The following is a 20,657-nucleotide window of genomic DNA, read 5'->3' as shown; positions in this document are numbered from 1 at the left end:
GAGCCATCGGATTTCATCAAAAATATCTTAATTTGTGTTCCGAAGATGAAGGTCTTACAGGTGTGGAACGCCATGAGGGTGAGTAATAAATTACATCATTTTCATTTTTGGGTGAACTAACCCTTTAATAACAGTGTGACTCTCAAATTGTCCTATGCATACAACAGCGGGAGCCGACCGAATAATATCTGCATAAACAGGTAAAATAGGTTTTATTTCAGTCAATATTTGTATTGTGCATTGTGTCATGCTTTACTCTGTCATTTTGTTGAGTTACTGTAGTGGAGACACCAGAGGTCCACCTGCAAACCTACAGGATGATGTCAGCGCTGGAATGACAGAGTAGATGCAGACATGGGGGTCAGATGATTGTGATCAGGTAGATTGAACCCTTTATTTAGCTGCGTGCCAGTGTTGCACAGTACTTTATTTTTATACCACTATGGAGAATGTTAAAAGTGTTGTTATCAGCATTGCATATTAAAGGAGGCTACATATAGCATAATATACCAATAGAGCAAGAGTCAATCTTAAATTAAAAAGCAAAATCATGAGACTGTTTTGTTCTTCAAATATATAATCTTAGTTCAGTCATACAGATATATACATTGTGTAATAAATAATATTTATAAAAACATAACATTTTCAGATTATAAAATAAAAAGGGAATTATGAACTTTTAAAGGCTTTGTACAAAACTTTGGATATAGCGGAAGGAGAAATGGAAAAGGGAGCGTAGATGTGACCGGTGAGAGAGGGCTCCTCGAGGATCGGTGTGGATGTGAAGTAGCATTGCGTAGTTAAACTTAATTAACGGGAAGCGTATGGGACTGTCAGAACATGTCGTATGGAAACCTCCGCTAGTCTGTTTCAGCTTCGTGAAGCCAGTCTTTCCTCCATTTATCACACACTCAAACCCACAGCAGTCCTCCACTTCCAACACACTCTCATGGCGATTCGCAGCTATTTTACATTTTGGCGAATTGGTGGCTACTTCGTATGAAATTGTACGATCTTACTTGCTCCCCACTATCGGTTAGGTTTAGGAATGGACCTTCATGCTTACTTTTTTTCGTACAAATCCCATTGTACAAATTCATACAAAATCGCCACATCGTAAAATCTCATGAGATAGGGTTGCCACTTCCCTCCTTTATTTACCCTCTTATTTCTTTCCTTCACTATTCTCCTCCTGTTCACTTGTTCTCCTTCCTCTACGCAAACTTCTCATCAGGGAAGTGTTGAAACGGAGCCTTCACAGTCATATACGAGGAGCTTTATCAAAAAGAATATGTTAAAAATAATCGTCGTAATCTCTAGAATTAGTATACTCATTAGTAGTTTTGTAAGTGCAAATTTTACTGCTCGGGTGCACGTTAGCCCAGTGTGTGTAGTCGCATTCTGCTGTCATGCATTTCACCAGCTGTCATGCACTCATCCAGAAGAGTTACTGAAGGCTTTGCATGTACATGTTCTGCAAAAAATCTACTGAAATTTTGAAGGTACCCATAATGCCTTTTCCCATTTGCACCGCCCACAGCATTCTACGCTAATTTATCGATTGCATCCCTCCAAACTGCTGTATAAAGCAAATTAACAGGAGTTTTTTATGTAGCAAACAGCAATATGTCCCAGGTTTTGAACATATATAATTATAGGGAATATGGTAGTAGTGTACAATATGTCCTTGGATGAGGAAACCTCAGAGACCATGAGGGAAAACATGAGCATTGCATTGGATTCAGTAGTATAGCAGGGCATATTTCTAGACCCGGCGTTCAGTAGTTAACCGAGAGTTTCTCGTCGTCCTCCCTCCCTCCCCTCTTGTTCTTTCATGCGTGCCTAGTGTCATTGGTCGTAGGTGAACATATCCCGTTTCGGGCCCCTGGGCAGTAGGGCGATATGATCAGAGAGATGGTGTTACAGATAAAGAAGACTGAATGTGATAACAAGGCATTTTGTTCTTTTGCAGAAGTAATGCGTGCCACAAAAAAAGAGTGAGAGGAAATGGCAGTAGTAACCATGATGCTTACGGTGGGCATCTTTTGGGGCGTGTAGATCAAAAAGGGCACATTAGTAAAGAGTTCTACCACAGAAGTGCCACTATCATGTGTGTGTGTTCTCAGTCTTTCCCTCTCCTTCTCTTGCTTTCCATGCTTTAATGTCCACTTGTCCTTTTCTTCCTCCACCTCCTGCACTTATTTACACGTGTGCACATCGTAGACCCTCACACACTCCTGGCAGCTGACGTAGCAGCACCAGTGGAAGATGCAGTGGCATTTCTCCTTACGCTTTTCTGTCCGTGTGTTATGGCCACGGCCGCAGCACAGCAAGTCGCAGCCCTCAATACCGTGCGACGACACGTTGCAGACGCGGTCACGGGTACCAAATGAACCCGTCTCCGGGTTTGGCTCGCAGAAGTTGGGAGAGCCCTCGTAGTACACCAGGTCTCGCTCGGTGGGGTGTTTGAAGAAGGCGTATTTGGCACGTAGTGTTTCCACCCAGCCTCTGGACTCCCTGTGTTTCTCCACCACCATCTCGGAGGCGCTGTCGTACTTGTCTTTCAGGTAGTCCCCCAACAGCCTGAAGTCAGGCTGCGCCCACCAGCAGGTCTTCACTTCACAGCTGCCTGACAGTCCATGGCACTTACAGCGAAGGTGCATGTTTTCCAGGATAGTCTGGAAAAGATAAAACATTGGAAATTTGATATTAGTTTGGTATTAATTTTAGTCATCTATCAAGGATTTAAAATGAAATATTTAAAATGAATTTTTTAAAAAATTTTATTGCAGTTAAATAAAACAACATTTGCCAATTGCTTTTGAACCTTTGACTAAATAAAAAAAAAAAACTCCCTCTCCCACATGCCACTTAAAGTAGACGTAAGATGGTCTGTCATTGGACAGTATGACAGAATGCGCCATAATTAACTTTTTCTCCGCCATTGACGCAATCCATGTTTTCACTGTTGTACAGTAGGGGGAGCTATTACGCATCTTCTGAAAGAGTACAGAATTTCCGGATCAAAATACAGACGAAGAAGCAGAAACAAGCGATCAAAGCATTACTTGCACATATGTAAGTTACGCGATCATCAATGGTATTAAATGGCATATAAATCAAAACTGAATAAAATGTCGACCCAGGAAGAGTTATAGAACGGTGCAAGCTTAGCTGTGTTGATGGACTCGATCTATTCGGTCTATGTTTTGATTATCGTTCTGAATCTGATCCGGACGTAGTCTCTCTGTATTTGTGGTGTTTCAGACCAGCGTATGTAAGTGGAGATGAGTTTGCTTTTTGAGTGTTGCTGTCTTTTCTTGCTCCAAGATCGCTAAAGGTTTATCGAAGCAGTGATCAAATTTAGGGTGTGTTCACATTTGTAGTTCGATTTGTGTAGTTCGTTTGGTCCGGACCAAAAAAACATTTAGTTTTGGTCCACTTAGCCAATATATTTCATGGGATGTCAAGCCATTGGCATTTTTAACACCGAACCTAAAGATACCAAACCTAAAGTCATAGGGATACGTTCACAACCTGATTGGTCAGCTTTTATGAGGTAATTTTAATGACAGAACATACTGAACATCCAAAACAATTCTGTGCTGGGCTAAATGTGCTCATTGTACACCGATCAGGCATAACATTATGACCACCTTCCTAGTATTGTGTTGGTCCCACTTTTGCTGCCAAAACAGCCCTGACCCATTGAGGCATAGTCTCCACTAGACCCCTGAAGGTGTGCTGTGGTATCTGGCACAAGATGTTAGCAGCAGATCCTTTAAGTTCTGTAAGTTGTGAGGCGGAGCCTCCATGGATCAGACTTGTTTGTTCAGCACTTCCCACAGATTCTCGACTGGATTGAGATCTGGGGAATTTAGAGGCCAAGTCAACACCTCAAACTCATTGTTGTGCTCTTCAAACCTGAACGATTCCTGAACCATTTTTGCTTTGTGGCACGTACCCACTGTTGGCGCTTTTGGCGGTGGACAGGGGGCAGCATGGGCACCCTGACTGGTCTGCAGCTATGCAGCCCCATACGCAACAAACTGCGATGCACTGTGTATTCAGACACCTTTCTATCAGAACCAGCATTAACTTCTTGAGCAGTTTGAGCTACAGTAGCTCGTCTGTTGGATTGGACCACACGGGCCAGCCTTCACTCCCCACGTGCATCAATGAGCCTTGGCCGCCCATGACCCTGTCGACGGTTCACCACTGTTCCTTCCTTGGACCACTTTTGATAGATACTGACCACTGCAGACCGGGATCACCCCACAAGAGCTGCAGCCATCATCTAGCCATCACACTTTGGCCCTTGTCAAACTCGCTCAAATATTTACTCTTGCCCATTTTTCCTGCTTCTAACACATCAACTTTGAGGACGATATGTTCACTTGCTGGCTAATATATCCCACCCACTAACAGGTGCCATGATGAAGAGATAATCAGTGTTATTCACTTCACCTGTCAGTGGGCATAATGTTATGCTTGATCAGTGAAGTGGGTAGCCTACATATGATGGTATTTTGACCAGCTGAGAACTCGTGAAGAGCTTATAATATTTGTATAGGAGTCAAAACAGCGGCAGGAATCCATCTGTCACACAAACAAATGAAGATTTGAGATGCAGTTCGGACGCCTATACTGTACCGTATTGTGATTATGATGCATTCTGTCCTTTTTAGGGTCGCATCTTGTGACATCATGTCCTGTTTTTGGTTCGTTTGCATGTCTTTGGTCCGTGTTGCATTCATATTTCATTCGAACCGCACCAGAGTTCGTTTGGAAGTGGACAGAGGCCCATATTTTCAGGGGTCTCGGTCTGTATGTTTGGTGCACTAACAGAGCAATCACACCAGGGTTCATTTTAATCGAACCAAACATGCCAAGTGTGAACACACCTTTAGTCTGAAACTTCTAAAGCATATTTTTAAATCAGAATCCACATAAGAATCCAACAACCTGGACTGCAAGCTCTTCTGCATGCTCTCAGGCCACAGGTGTTGTTCAGGTGCTGAGCGTGCAGACAGGCCCTTGCAGTTCTCGGCTAATTCTCTTCTGAAGTCCCGCCTAATGGAGTATGCCATCGGCACTATATCTCTTTGTTTTGGTTTGTTTGCCTTAATTTGCTCGCTATATATAGCTGCAGAATTCCCCAGCTGCAGCGGAAGGCAGGTGTTTGCAGGTCCCTGGGGGTCTAGTTGGGGCCGCTGACATCATGTCCCGAACTCTTTGGGCCCTGGGCGGGTCCCTGAAGCTGCGTTGAAACAATGGAGTATGCAAGGGTCCTGACAGGGCTGACTGTCTCAGTGCCTGCTCCTGTGGTCCCTCGCTGATCAAAGCGGCGGCCTGTTGCAGTGTGGTCTCGCCTATTGCCCCTTAAGCACCTTTAGCGCAAAAGACTCCAATTCTGAGTCATGACAGCAGCAGTGACGGGCTAAACCCTGAACCCCAGTGTTATTCTTCCCTCCCTGCCTTCTTCAAACCACCAACTGAGTTTACACCTCTGTCACGGATTCAGTACAGATGCAAGTTATGAGAGGCATGAAAGGATAAGAGAGGTAATTACCCGGTAATTTCTCATGAAAATACCAGTTTTAAAGTTAAAAGTCTCTCGGAAAAGGGATCAGGAGATATTTGACAGATCTGCGGTGCATTAACACCTTTGTGAACTGTGGGGTAAGACCCACCCAGGAGCGGCACAAGTACAGCTTTGTTCTTTGTTTGGTTATCATGAACCGGCTGGCTTAAAGGTGAAGTGTGTAATTTCTGTGGTACTACCGGAATCACAAGCAGTTTTAATGGCCTGACTGGTACAAAAACAACATTTTGCTCAGCCAATCATGTTTGGGGCGGAACTACCTGTTTGTCCAAGCAATGACAAATGGAGTATTTAAAAGCAGTTATTATTTTGCAGTTCTGTTTGGTGTGGCGCACAAATTACACACTTCACCTAAGTGATTTCACAAATATGGTGTGTATTCTCAGCTTTTCTCTTTTCACAATACATACAGTATGTCACCCTTTGGCATGTAAACGGCAGACACAATATTAAATTTCAATAGTGTAATGATGATATCCAGTGGTACTAAGCAGAGGGAGATATAAGGATACCCAAGTAAAGGAATACACAATATGGCTATAAGTATGTAGACACCTAAATGTCATACCTTGGAATGAATTGGGGTCAAAGTCATTAATTAGAAGAAGGGTGTCCACATACTTTTGGTCATGTGATGTATTTCTCAATGCTGTTTTCAATATGACATCCATGACGCTTGCAATCCTGACTACAAGGTACACTATACTGCTCAAAAGTTTGGGGTCGGTAACATTTTTTAATGTTTACGAAAGAAGTATACGGAGCCCCGCACATGACATGCAAGAAAAAAAATTTAATCGTGCGCACGATTTACTAATTCGTTCCCTCGATTTACTAAAACGTGCACACGATTTACTATTTCCTTCCCTCGATTTATAAATCATGCGCAAGATTTATATATCGAGGGAACGAAATAGTAAATCGTGCGCACGTTTTAGTAAATTGAGTTAAAGAAATAGTAAATCATGTGCACGATTTAGTAAATTGAGGGAAAGAAATAGTAAATTGTGCGCACAGTTTAGTAAATCGAGGGAACAAATTAGTAAATCGTGCGCACGATTTAGCCTACTATTTTTTTCATGTCATGTCTGGGGCTCCGTAGAAGTATCTGTACTCACCAAGGCTGCATTTATTTAAGAAAAAAATACAGTAAAAACAGTTATATTTTGAAATATTACATTTAAAATAACATTTTTCTATTTTATCCGATTGACAGCACTAATTTACTATATTTTGAAATGTAAATTATTCTTATGGCAAAGCTGAATTTTTAGCCACCACAGTCTTCAGGGTCACATGATCCTTCAGAAATCATTCTAATATGCTGATTTGGTGCTCAAGAATTTTTTTTATTATTATTATCAATGTTGAAAACTGTTGTGCTGCTTAATTTTTTGTGGAAAACGCATTACATTTTTTTCAGGGTTTTTTGACGAAAAAAACCCTGCCAACATTTTGTAACCTAAATGTAACTTTTGATCAGTTTAATGCATTCTTGCTGAATAAAATTAATAATCTACTTTTTAAAAATGTACTTAGCTCAAACTTATGAAAGGTATAGTATACATATGGAATTATTCATATAAAATAGCATAGAATACTTACAATCAACATTGTTTTTTTTAAATGAATTAGAAAGATCATGGGTCTCTTACCATCCGTCCTGCCTCATTGTTGTGCCTGTTCATGGCACTCCGGGCATCTGGTCGGTTCTCACGAGCGTCGGCAAACTCTCGAGACACCAGAACCCCAAACTCAGCATCTTCACTGCAACCACCCCACTTCCATCCCTCTCCCGGCGGGCCTTTATGGTGGGAGTCACAGCCGCACATTGTGGAGGTCCCCTCTGCGCACGAACGGGTCACTGCAAACGCCACTCCAGCTGAGGCAATTGCATGAACAAATGCAGATTCTCTTGTGGCTTGAGAGAAGAAAGAGAAAGAAGTGGTTTGATGACATTTGTGTAAACATTTCTGTTATAAGTCTGTTATAAGTTTTTCATGTTCTTCTGACAGACATAATCTTGGTCCAAAGCCTAGTGAGCTGCCTACTTCTATGCAAAGACTGTTCCGAAAGGTAGGCAACTTAATTATGTTGCCTACTTAATGGGATGGTTCACCAAAAATGAAAATTCTGTCATTGCTTATTTCCCCTGAAACTTTGCTTTCTTTATTCTGTGGAATATAGAGATGATATTTTTGAGAGTTTTTTTCTTTTTTTTTTGGAAGATAACAGTTTAGACACATTCTTCTTTTATGTTCCACATGAGAAAGTAAGTCATACAAGTTTGGAACAACATGAAGGTGCGTAAATGCTGACAACATTTTCATTTTTGGGTGAAAAGCAGCATTGCGTGTGTTCTTTTTGGAGAAAGCAGTCCCAGAATGCACTGTGATGAGCTCGGTGAAAAATCCAAGATGGCAGATGGGTTGAGAGAAATATTCATTATAAATAAACTCCTATTTCATTCACTACCAAAAAGTATCAAAAAAATTTTTTGTGAGTGCACTATATATTTATGCCTGTTATGGTAGAGCTTTGTTAGCATCATGCTAATTGCAAACTCAATCGCGAGTTGAGTCTCCAGTGCTATTCCCCTTGTGTAAATCTAATAGATACAGGAAGTTATTTTATTTCTGCAGCGATCATGTTTTTAATGACTCATTATAATGTGTGTTACTGTGTAGGGATGGGCATTTTTGGTATTTTTTCCTTTCGAGTACTGGATATCTCGGTAAAGCGATTAATTGGAGGGGTGTTGGGGGTGAAGGGTTAATAAACTCAATCAAACACATCATATATGAGATTAACCAGATATATAGAACATAAAAGTAATATTACAACTTAAAAGGATGTGAATGCGCAAGTGAACTTGACCGTGCTTGTCTGAATGTGTAACTCCCATTGTGGATGCGCTCTTCCCGTAACAACAACTCTGAAATGGGCAACTATGTGATTTCATTAAAGTAATTACAGGCATTATTGCGCACTTTCAAAGCCATAGTTTCACTTTAGTTCAACGGCCTGGACTATGGCTGGCATGCTGTCCACACACGTACCAATCAACTACCGTCCAAAATGCCGCAATAACCAATCAGAAAAAGATAAATGGATTTTTTAAAGTCACGCCGGTCATCATTTTCATGAACAATCGTCGCTGTCACGTTCGAGTACTCATGCCCATCAATGTACTCCTCTCGACAGAATTAATTGCCTTTCAAGGATAATAAAGTAAAAATTCTCATGGCACATGGAGTTTCTGCATATCGAGAGCATTCCAAATCAGTCATTTATGAGGTTCCACGACAGTTAGGATGCTGCCTTAGAAGTCATGTAGCTAGACAATGAGACAGCTCACTCCGTTTTGGAGCTGAACTATAGTCTATCCTGAGGCTCTTGTAAAAGGTTTGAAGGAGATCCCTGCATCTTTAACTGTTGCCCTCCCAAAAGTCTCTCATCTATCTGTGCTGTGTCTTCAGGGCATGGATCATTTTCTGTGATGAGCTCTGGAATATACTGAAGAGGTGTTTGAGTGCTGCGCTGTAAACTTCTTTGACAGCACCGGGACGATTGTTGATCATGTCACTTGTGGCTAATGCAGCCCGAGGTTACACTGACGTTGTGTCATCTCAAAGGTGTGCTGGTTTCTCTCTGGATAATGTTTCAGGAGCCCCCCCCCCCCCAATCTCCCACCAGTCCGAGCCCCGCGGCCACGTGTGTGAAAGCCAGCAATAAGTCTGCGTGTTTGGTTTCTGAAGGCATGTGCTGAGAGATGGAGTTACGCCCCCTTTGAATGCAACAGCTTATTATGTAACCAGACACCATCTTTCACAATCGCAGCACACTTACTGTGGCTCACCAGTTCTCTTGGTCTCCACAGGAAAAACTGCAACTCAACCAACCCAATACAACTTCATCACCCCAAACATTTAAGTGCCTCTAATGACAGTGGTTCTCAGACCGAGTTTGTCAGGGATCAGTAAGGCCTATAATGGTGTAAGATTATCTAAGGAGCGCCCACACACATGGAATATGCTGGATTGTGGGTAATGTGAATTTGTGACCAAAACAGAGTGCCTATTCACAATGTTGTGTTTAGATGATAGATGTCATGGTAACGTATTATCGTTTTAGTACATTAATTCTGTAAGTCTGTCCAGCACTTCATTCTTTGTTTCATAAATGTCCTCCTGAGTTAAATCTTGGATGTATTTTGAGCTTTTAACTGTTTTTAGTCATGCATTAAAAATCTGTGAGGCTCAAAACAACATTGAACACCACCTACTGTAGTGGTATGGACCAAAAAGGAGACTTTTTTTCAAAATATCGCATGTGTTTTTATAGAAGAAAGTCATATAGGTTTTGAATGACGTGAGGGTGAATGAATGATGACAGGATGTTCATTTTCGAGTGACCTATTCCTTCAAATCCTTATTATACTGCCATGAGCTCAGTGAAAATATAAATCCATGATTGCGATTCAAGCTGCAAGTTGTAGTGGTAGAGAGTTTCTTTTTAATCACTTATTACGTTCCATGATGGTTAGGACGCTGCCTTAGAAGGCAGCTTAGTAGGCTTTGGTAGTCTATCCTGAGGCAAACCACAATTGTCAAGACCATCAATCGACCAAAGAGTTTTCTGATTTTTAGTCAGTGTTTACTAGGTTTGAAGTCATATAGCCAGCATCCAAATATGCCTACTTCCCTACTATATAGTAGCTGAAAAAGTATTCATAAAACATTTTGAGAAAAGTACCCGGATACCCTATACTTCAGAGATTCTAAAGTACACATCCAATGGACACTTTACGATCCCATGATGGCAGTGAAGTGGTGCAGCTTACACAAGTCACATGACAAAGCCAACATGTGGATGTAGCACGTCTGGATTTCATTCATACCGCACGTTCATACTATATAGAACATATTTTTTTTAACCATTGCAAAGTTTGTTCCTCTTTCTCAGTATGTGATTTTGGGCACAACACTACTGTATATTCCACTGTACAAAATGGTTTAAAAACAACCCAATTTGGGTTGAAAATGGACCCAGCGGTTAGGTTAAATGTTTGCCCAATCTGCTGGGTAATTTTATTTAACTCAACTATTGTTAAAAAATTACTGTATTGCTTGCTTAAAATGAACCCAAAATATGTTTGAAATTAACATTTATTAATATGTTTAATGAATAATAATTAAACAATAAAAATTTATTAAATTGGTTATTAGTACATGTTTACATTTTGATTATTATTGTTGCCTCTAATAATTATGTGTCTGATTTTTAATTCCCAACCTATTTTGGGTTCATTTTAAGCCAGCCATATAGTGATTTTTTTAAATAGTAGTTGTGTTAAATAAAAATGCCCAGCACGTTGAGCAAACACTTAACCCAACCGCTGGGTTAAAACAACCCAATTGCTGGGTTTGTCCATTTTCAACCCAACATTTTTTAGAGTCTAGTATGCTCCTGAAAACTAACGAAATCAACGTTTAGCAGATATACACATTTAAAACAGTCTTTCTATTCAGAAAAATACTGATGACTTATCCTACACTATAATTTTTTCTCCAATCAGATCTCTCGCTCTAGAATGAGAATTTCCCTGATTAGCAAGTAGCAAATTATGGTTATGTTTCAACAGGAAATGCATGAACACAGGACAGAAAACTGTGTTCGACAAGCAATTTCACTGGGTCTTTAAGACATTATGGATATTCGTTGCCGTCTAGCTGTTTCTCATGAATTTGCAGACTCATCTCACCCCTGGTATTCTTGTTTTATTCTTGCAGGAAGTTCATGTCCGCACAAATAGACAAACAGTCCTTTTTAATAAAGGTTGTGTTTGGGCGCGCACCTCTCTGGATTTGCAGCCAGAAGGAGGCCCAGTTGGTTCTGGCAGGCCCAGCTGGGTTCACCACAACAGAGAACTGTGAGCTCTGGGCCCCAGGAGCCCTGGCCAAGGGCCAAGAAGAGCGCAGCTCCCGCTACCTGCTGGGTCCATGAATCCGCCTTTGTCTCTGTGTTGTCACACCGTATTACCCACACAAAAGGGCCCAGCACCCCGCACCCCATAGCCCAGTTCAGTGCTGCCCAGAGCAGGGGCTGGCATTCCCAAAAAGGAGTGACCCCCCCACCTCCTGTGACACACATACACAAAACACACATACATCTCATACCAGCCACTATGCCAAAATATTCCAAAGCGTTTAAAAAATCCAGTCAGGACCCATCCGGCCAATCCAAACGCAGGCAGAGAACCTTCTTCCTTATCTTCACCTCATACTGTCCATCTCCTTCATCCTCTGCTTATCCCCCTCTTGAGTTCCCCCTGCCTTCCACCTCTCTTCCTCCATGATGGGGAAGGATGGGAGATTCCCTTTCAGCCTGCTTTCATGACACAGTCAAAAGGGCGTGTGAATGGGGCGTCCGTGGGAGCCGGGCGGTAAGAGGCACACAGGGATGGCTCATACTGGCCTTCATGCACAGTAGGGGTCGAAGTGAACCCTCTAGCCCTTTTCTATTGCTTGTAATCTCATTTGGCCTCCCTTCTCTTTTTCTCTCTCTCTGTCTCTCCCTCACTTACTGCCTGTTCCTGCTCAGGTCCTGCACTGCGGATAACTGCTTTAGCATCTTAACCGTCCTGAATGTATGTGATTTTGCAAGGGAGAGACCCATTTAGCAACCTTTCAGTCATGACTGGGAATCGATGTTCTGTCACATCCTTTATTTAGGAAATTATTTATTAAGTAAAGTTATTCTTGTCCCCTTCATCTCAATTTTTCAGAACCACTCGCATCTATCAGAAAATTTAAGGAAAACGCAACAAATGTAATGTCAATCAAATGTTTATAGCAAGATGTGCATGGAAATTGAAATTGTTACACATTCTAGTCATGAAATCGCTCAAGCAGTTTTATTTTCTGTGTTGACACATTTTCTATTGAAACAGCAAGTTTGGGTGTGGGGCATATCGAAGGAAGTGTTCATTTCTATACAGGTTTATGTTTTAGCCATAGTTTTTGTCTTTTTATGAAAATGTTCTTTAAGTCTATTGAATATTTCATCATAGCATAATTATTCATGTTCGTCCATTGTATTTCGACTGAAGTGGCATATACATTTGGTTGACGTAAATAACATTTATTTAATTGTTAATTTAAAAAAACGACAGACTTAACTTTATATTCATTTAGAAAAAATCATAAACATTTATTTATTTGATTATCTCAAAATATATAAGGGAAATACATCCGTTGAAAACAGCTAGCACATCATGACTTTTAGCTAATAGTAATATGCTTGATTTACTTAAAAAATTACATAGATCAAACAAGACTAGTTTTTGTACAAACTACTTAATTTTTCTGTCTGTTGAAAGAAAATTTGCACATAAAGTAAACTTAATTTTAGCATTTCTCTAATCATTTCTTGTGTGTGTAGTTGAAGTTTCCTTTGCAATACTTTTTACTCAAACAATATAACACTGAATTAAACCACTCTTATAAAGCGTATGCTTTACTTAGAAACATCCAAGTAAATAATACAATAGATATTGTGTAGACACCATATCTACATGATAGAAGTAATGCAGCACCTGAACACAGAGACCCTTAATACTTGGTACACACAGTAACATTCGATGGATCATTTTTGAGTATGAATATATGAATTTTAAGTGGAAAATGAACTCCATGGGTCACAAAATGGCAGGTTACTAAACCTAACAACAAAAGCAATGATAAAACAGTGTAAATACATAATTGATTATTCATAACCCAGTGCATGATGGGAACACCAGTATCAGAAAAGTTGAGTAGGTTTTACTTAATTTTATAATGTTGATAAGCTTGAATTTAGTAGAATTTACTTTGTTCTTTTTAAATTCTTGCCTGAACTATCTTTTTCATGTAGAAATTACATTTGCTTTTTCTGTAGTATTTACTTCACCACAAAATCATTTTTATCAGTGTACTGAATTTTTCATAATTTTAACAATGATTTAAATTCAGGTGTTTTGGAGACAATTCAGGACACTGACTTGAATGTAGCATGCTATGAAAACAGTGTTCCACCTCAACAGTATTTCAGCCCAATAATGTCTTTCAGTATTACTTTAGTCGTCATATTTTCATCAACAATATTAAAATAATTCAGTTATCATTATTTTTTTAAATGGTTCATTTGCTACTAAATCATAATTTGCTACTAGCCTGCTGTAACTTTTAGGAGTACACTAGCATATGGTTGACCTCAAAGCATATATACCTAGACTAAAAGCAGTTTTGCTATGTAGAAAATTTGATTATTCTAATTTCAATTTAAATACTATACATTTGGTAGACTGATGTGTGCTGTTAACCCATACCTTTATCAAGTACTGGTCCAAATATGGCTAGATTGTCCTTGATAGTGGTGCAGTTCCACCTGCGGCCACGGAACTGGTGCTGACATTCCTGGATTCCCAGTTTGACTCCCTCCGCTACGCTGGGCATGATCTCAATGTAATTGCGGCAGAACCGCAGTTGTTTTGGCACCAAGCCAGGTATGGAGCCACACAGGATGGGTTGTGATCCTATGGATGAGTACTGCTGCCCAAGGGCCAGGGACCTGAAACACAAGAGTGAAGATTAGACCCACATCTGGACACACTTGGGTCTTCTACTCGAGGAAAGTTGTTCAGAGTGATTACGTAATCTAATCTTTTAGTTAATGTGTATTTTTTGTCACTATTATTATAGTTTATATCATTTGCATGTTAGTTTAGTATTATATGTAGATTGGATGTTAGTGTTGGAAAGTAGTGATCTCGTCAGTTATTATAGTTATTATACCATCTTATAAATGATCGGTTATAACCCGTGCAAGAGGTGGATTTTTCTGTGTGTGGAAAATAGTGAAAGCTTAGAATATTTATGTCTTTGCCGATCCAGTTTTTAACCCAAATCTTTGTGTGTGTGTCTGTGTCATTAGATATTTGGCTGTTGTACGTGTATTCATGTGTGTGGTTGTGTGCAGTAGCTGAGCTGACAGCAGATTTCCTTCTGCTCCAAACAGTGAGTTGCTCAATGGTTTTATGAACACTTCATGGAAACACTTCATGGAAACAGGGCCAATCTATTAGTTATTCCAGATACTATTGTTCTTTCACATTGATAAATAATTTTATTGCCATCTTTCTCTGTCCAAAATAAGAACGAAATCACACAATTGTGATTATATCCCTGTTTTGACATGCATACTATAATATTAGGTGTAACCTTTACCCACCTTTAGCTCTTCTTGCTGATTATCGCATATTTTTAAACAATTTTGTGTGTGATTTGTCTGTTCGATAACATATGCAGAACACACGCTCTGACTGGAACTGTAATAAGTCAAATATTCAGTGTTGTAAATCCTGTCAATGTCTGGAAAAGATTCAGTTGTACAGCAGAGGAATCTATTAACAGTTCTGTCCTCATTTTCTCACAGACAATGCTATAAAACATATCTGCATGAACCTCTGAACCCACTGACTCCTTATCTGTTAATGTCGCATTCTGTAAAGATCATTTAAAAATGTATAATACAAAAAGTTCAGACTATAAATTCTGATCGGATGAGCCAATGCAACTCTTTAATGCGCTAAGTACCTGCCAAACCATAAAAAGTTACTTTGTGGAAGAATTATTTAATATGATTGTTAGTAAATCAAATTCAGCCGTCTTTTATCATATTGCTGTGGACACCAATTTATAAAACAATATGGTGTTTGAGGCCCCCCATGATTAAAGTCGTAATAAAATGTAAGTAGCTGTCTTTTTTTCGTATTGTGACATACATCTGAAATGGATTACTGAAAAAGAAAAAGGGTGGGGGTTCTATGGTCTTAGTTGTTGATTGGATGGAAGCAGGTTTGAATTTGTAGTTGATTGTAAGAAACGGGCAGGTTTATGTAGACAAAATGATTGAAGAAGTCCGTTGTCCGTTGAGGTAAAAAAAAAAAAATGAAAATGAAACATATGCACTGAAGTATTTTTCACAGTAAGATCAATAACATGCATTTAAAAAAAGGGGGTGAATTTAGCCTGACCTCACTGGAAAATGTAACTATGTTACGAGGTTGCAATTTTGCATGAATTTGTACAATTATTAGAAAAAGTAAGCATGGAGGTCCACCCCTAAACATAACCACCACTGGGGTGCAAGCAGGTTGTACGGAAACGTGCAAATAAGATTGTATGAAATCATACGAATTAGCCATTAATTCACCAAAACGTAAAATAGTTTTGAATTGCCATGAGATTACGTTGGTGAATTTTCATTTCATGCCGGCATTAAGGGATTTTCTATGGAAGCCCGTTTCTGCCACTAAATAAAAAAATAAAAACAGTAATTGCGACTTTTTATCTCAGAATTGTGACTTTTTATCTCGCAATTGCGAGTTTATATCTCACAATCCTGACTTTTTTTCTCATAATTCTGACTTTTTTTCTCACAATTGCGTGATATAAAGTCAGAATTTTGAGATAACTTGCAATTGCGATATAAAGTCAGAATTGCGAGATATAAACTCGCAATTGCGTGATATAAAGTCACAATTCTGAGACGAACTCGAAATTGCGTAATATAGTCAGAATTGCGAGATATAAACTCGCAACTGCGTGATATAAAGTCACAATTCTGAGATATAAACTTGCAATTGCGTGATATAAAGTCAGAATTGCGAGATATAAAGTCACAATTCTGAGACAAACTCAAATTGTGTGATATAGTCAGAATTGCGAGATATAAACTCGCAATTGTGTGATATAAAGTCACAATTCTGAGATATAAACTCACAATTGTGTGATATAAAGTCACAATTCTGAGATATAAACTTGCAATTGCGTGATATAAAGTCAGAATTGCGAGATATAAAGTCACAATTCTGAGACAGAAACTAGAAATTGCATGATATAAAGTCACAATTGCGAGATATAAACTCGCAATTGCGTGATATAAAGTCACAATTCTGAGATATAAACTTGCAATTGCATGATATAAAGTCACAATTCTGAGACAGAAACTAGAAATTGCGTGATATAAAGTCACAATTGCGTGATATAGTCACAATACTGAGATATAAACTCGCAATTGCGAGAAAAAAAGTCAGAATTGCGAGAAAAAAGTTTCACACAATTGTGAGTATATATCTCACAATTGTGAGAAAAAAGTCAGAATTGTGACTATATCACGCAATTGCGAGTTTATATCTCAGAATACTGACTTTATAACTGGCAATTGTGAGAAAAAAGTCAGAATTCTGAGATAAAGTCGCAATTACTGTTTTTATTTTTTTATTTAGTGGCAGAAACGGGCTTCCAGATTTTTCCGTTAACCAATCATGAAGGGGGTCCCAATAAAAGAACTCTACACTGCCAAATATATATTTTTGTAATTCTTTCTGACCCTGTGAATTTAAGCAGCAGCCTTGAGTGTGCAAAGACAGTATTCCATGTTTTTATGATGAGATATGCTGCCTGACAGCGCTGGCATAGACGCTGTCTTGTGGGCCAAAGGTTTACCTGGTTCCCCCTTCGGGCCAGTGGAGGATCACACCTATTAGAGATCAGCCGCTCACGATGACCTCAGGCCCCCCGCGGGGTGCAACCCTATCACAGCGCCAATCTCTCTGACAGATGAGTGTACTGCTGCACCCCTCACACACAAAAGCCCCAGCATTGAAGTCAGAAGAGAAAAATCCCCCTCAGAGGCTTCTCGGCTTTTCTTTTGCTCTCCTCCCTCGCTCCAGTCGTACATTCTCTCTGTTTGATGTTGTGTGAAACCGTGAACACAGAGCTGGGAGATGTTAACGGGCTGCCAGGTATCAGAGGAGGTGTGAGAGGTGAGTCTTTGTATTAAAGGAGCCGAGAGTCTTATGTTGAGATAACTTGCGTGTCTCACTGCCTTTGATGCATCACATGGGTGCGTCATAGCACTGTCAGCTTTGTAATTGAGTTGACGTCATAACGCTGATGTTTGTGTTTGTATGTAGGTGAAAGTGGAAGTGTTCAAACAGCTGCACAGGTAAACATTACATGTCTTTCTCTTATATAATATTCCATTCTACCATAATCTATGCTAGAATTGTCATCCCACATCCCTTAAAAGATTAGTTCACTTTAAAATGAAAATTAACCCAAGATTTACTCATCCTCAAGCCATCCTAGGTGTATACGACTTTCTTCTTTCTGATGAACACAACCGGAGTTATATTGATAAATATCCTGAGGAATCCAAGCTTTATAATGGCAGTGAATGGGAAACAACGAGTATGAAGCTCAAGAAAGTGCATCCATCCATCATAAACATACTCCACACGGCTCCGGGAGGATAATAAAGTTCTTCGGAAGCGAAGCGATGTGTTTGTGTAAGTTATACAGCAAAATATTTAGCTTCCGCCAGACCGCCTTCCGTATTCAACTTAGGAAAAGCATGACTGACTGCACTTTCTTGAGCTTCATACTCGTCGTTTCCCATTCACTGCTATTATAAAGCTTGGACACGTCAGGATATTTATTAATATAACTCTGATTGTGTTCATCAGAAAGAAGAAAGTCATATACATTTAGGATTGTTTGAGGGTGAGTAAAGTTTGGGGTAAATTTCATTTTAAAATGAACTAATCCTTTAAAGCAGTGGCTCTCTCTCTTTTTCTTTTTTTTTTTTTTTTTTTGTCAAAGGCCGGCCATTGTCCAATTCAATATTCAAAGGCCCCACATAGGCTAAGATATTTCCTCCAGTAATTTCTGCTATAGTTATGATAACACTGCTTGCAATGCCAGAAACTGGGAATGTTGATATATTAAACTAATTAAAGAAGATTCAAGATTCGGATTCAGTATAAACATACAGTCAATAAAAACAAGCTATTGTGTGTTATTTATTTAATATATATTAAATACATTTCTTTATATTATGTGATTTTAGGATTTTAATTTGATTTTTAATATAATTAAATCATTTTTTTATACATAATTAAATGAGGCCTTCCAATGGACCCTGGACCCCTGGCTGAGGATCACTGTCTTAAAGGGATAATTCACCCCAAAAAGAAAGTTCTGTCATAATTTACTCACCCTCATGTCATTCCAAACCTTTCTGACTTTGTTTCTAACCTAGGACACAAAAGAAGATGTGTTTTTCCACACAGTGAAAGTCAATAGGGTCCAAAAGAACATTTGGAATCCATTGAATTTCATTGAATGGACAAAAAACAACCAAGACAAATTTTTTTTATTATCTTTTGTGTCCCACATAAAAAAGATAGTCATACTGGATTGGAATGACATGAGGGTGAGTAAATGATGACAGAATACATTTTTTAGGTGAACTTTCACTAATGCCTGTTTTTCTTTGCCTGTACCATAAGCTTCACTGTTTTCCATCCAAGAAGCCATGGTTACAGTATGACATTTTTATAGTATGTCATTCATATACTCCACCATTATTCCTATCAGTTTAGATTATTATTTTCTAAGTGTCTGACAGAAACCCCAGCCCCTTACATAGGAACTTACTGGAAGCAGAGCCTGTTTTTCTGCTATGTTTGCTGACTGAGTAAGTGGCATAATTACACATTTGCTTGCAGTGTAACTGTCCATTAATCTCTCACCCATGTGGATGATTAGTGTGTTGGTGTGTGCGTGTTGTTCAACGGTAGCTCAGCCTTTCTCGGCCCTCTACAGTATCTATGCATCAGGTAGAGACTGCTAATTAGACGTAGATATGTTTAATTTAGTTCATTACTAAACCGCATTCTTTGATACAGACCCGAGCGTGCTTTCATCGCATGCTTCACGTCCTTAGTGATCTGTGGTTTGTGTGGTTGAGATGTGCACCATTGACTCTGAAGTGGATGAGAAGAGGAACACGTCAGTGTGGATTGATCGCAAATGCTTAAATACACACCAAAACCGTTTTGAGGAAAGAAGGGTGCGGCGACACAACCGAGTGAGGAATTGGGTTGATATGAGTTGCTAATTTGTCTGCTGGAATCTGCTACTGCAAGGAGACACAGTGAAGCTTTAGGGTCTAGCAGGTGCTTGTCTGAGCAGGTTTAGGGCCTCCTCTAGCCTTCAGGTGTTCTCGCTCACTTTCCGTGCTGCTGGGTGGGTGGTGACTGCAGCGCAAGATGAAAATAATGACGCAAGCATTAATGAGCCATTGCAAATCACAGCTACAAGGATTATGAAGTGAGGGAATTCCTTTCTACACAAAACAGAGAAATGTTCTTTTGCCATTGGCTGAAGATTAAAGGGATACCACCCAAACATTAAGTCTCTTGAAAATTTCTTTTCAGTATTATGAAAGTGAATTAAGACTGGGGTTGTCATAATAATTAATAAAATTGTTTTTACATTTCATTTAGGCTCTTATTCACATACAAAGACAAAAATAGGACCCAATGTACTGTAATTTTCTATACTGATATGTTTTCCCCATATTTTGAATTATGCATTGCATTGTGTTATGTTTTAGAGTTAAAGGAAATGTCCAGAAACTTAACGGATAATGTCCTGGCAGAAAATTAACAGTATAACAGTATATTACAATGCATTGACCAGCGCACATACATAGAGCACATCATATATGGTAAATTGAAGTGCAAACATACTTGCATGAGAGAACTTACCTTACTGGTTCTCACGCATCAAGCAAGCACATTTGAGCTTCTGGTTACCATATTTGATGTGCTCTATGCATCAAAGTTTATATGTGAATAAAATTAAATATGTTTATCATACTGTATAAACTTTTTGAAGCATCAAAATTTTGGTGGAATGGACTTTTAATAAAGGTACAGAAATCACTCAGATTTCATTATAAATATCTTAATTTGTGTTTTGAAAATTAACCAGTCATTCAAGTTTGGAATGACTTGAGGGTGAATAAATGATGACAGAATTTTCAATTTTGGGTGAACTATCCCTTTAAGTCTCTTGTAAATCTCTGTTCAGTATAATGAAAGGGAAGGGCTCAGTATTGGCAGGCTCATGCGTCAGCATCACACGCATGCGTCGTGCTG

At 39.3% G+C, this 20,657-nt stretch overlaps 1 protein-coding gene across 1 annotated transcript in view; it reads right to left on the bottom strand.

The window, feature by feature from the left end:
• Positions 1 to 82: 82 nt before the first annotated feature.
• Positions 83 to 20,657, bottom strand: part of wnt3 (wingless-type MMTV integration site family, member 3) — a 35,236-nt gene continuing 14,661 nt past the window's right edge. The window contains exons 2-4 of the mRNA XM_051915505.1: positions 13,974 to 14,215; positions 7,261 to 7,526; positions 83 to 2,678 (exon numbers count right to left, since the gene is read on the bottom strand). Of these exons, the coding sequence (XP_051771465.1) occupies positions 2,199 to 2,678; positions 7,261 to 7,526; positions 13,974 to 14,215 (988 nt within the window). The 3' untranslated portion in view covers positions 83 to 2,198. The remainder of the gene's footprint in view (positions 2,679 to 7,260; positions 7,527 to 13,973; positions 14,216 to 20,657) is intronic.

This window comes from Ctenopharyngodon idella, chromosome 12 (genome assembly GCF_019924925.1).
Source record: "Ctenopharyngodon idella isolate HZGC_01 chromosome 12, HZGC01, whole genome shotgun sequence".
NCBI classification, from domain to species: domain Eukaryota; kingdom Metazoa; phylum Chordata; class Actinopteri; order Cypriniformes; family Xenocyprididae; genus Ctenopharyngodon; species Ctenopharyngodon idella.
The sequence above is the reverse complement of the archived record's forward strand: the minus strand, read 5'-3'. Positions and strand labels throughout refer to the sequence as shown.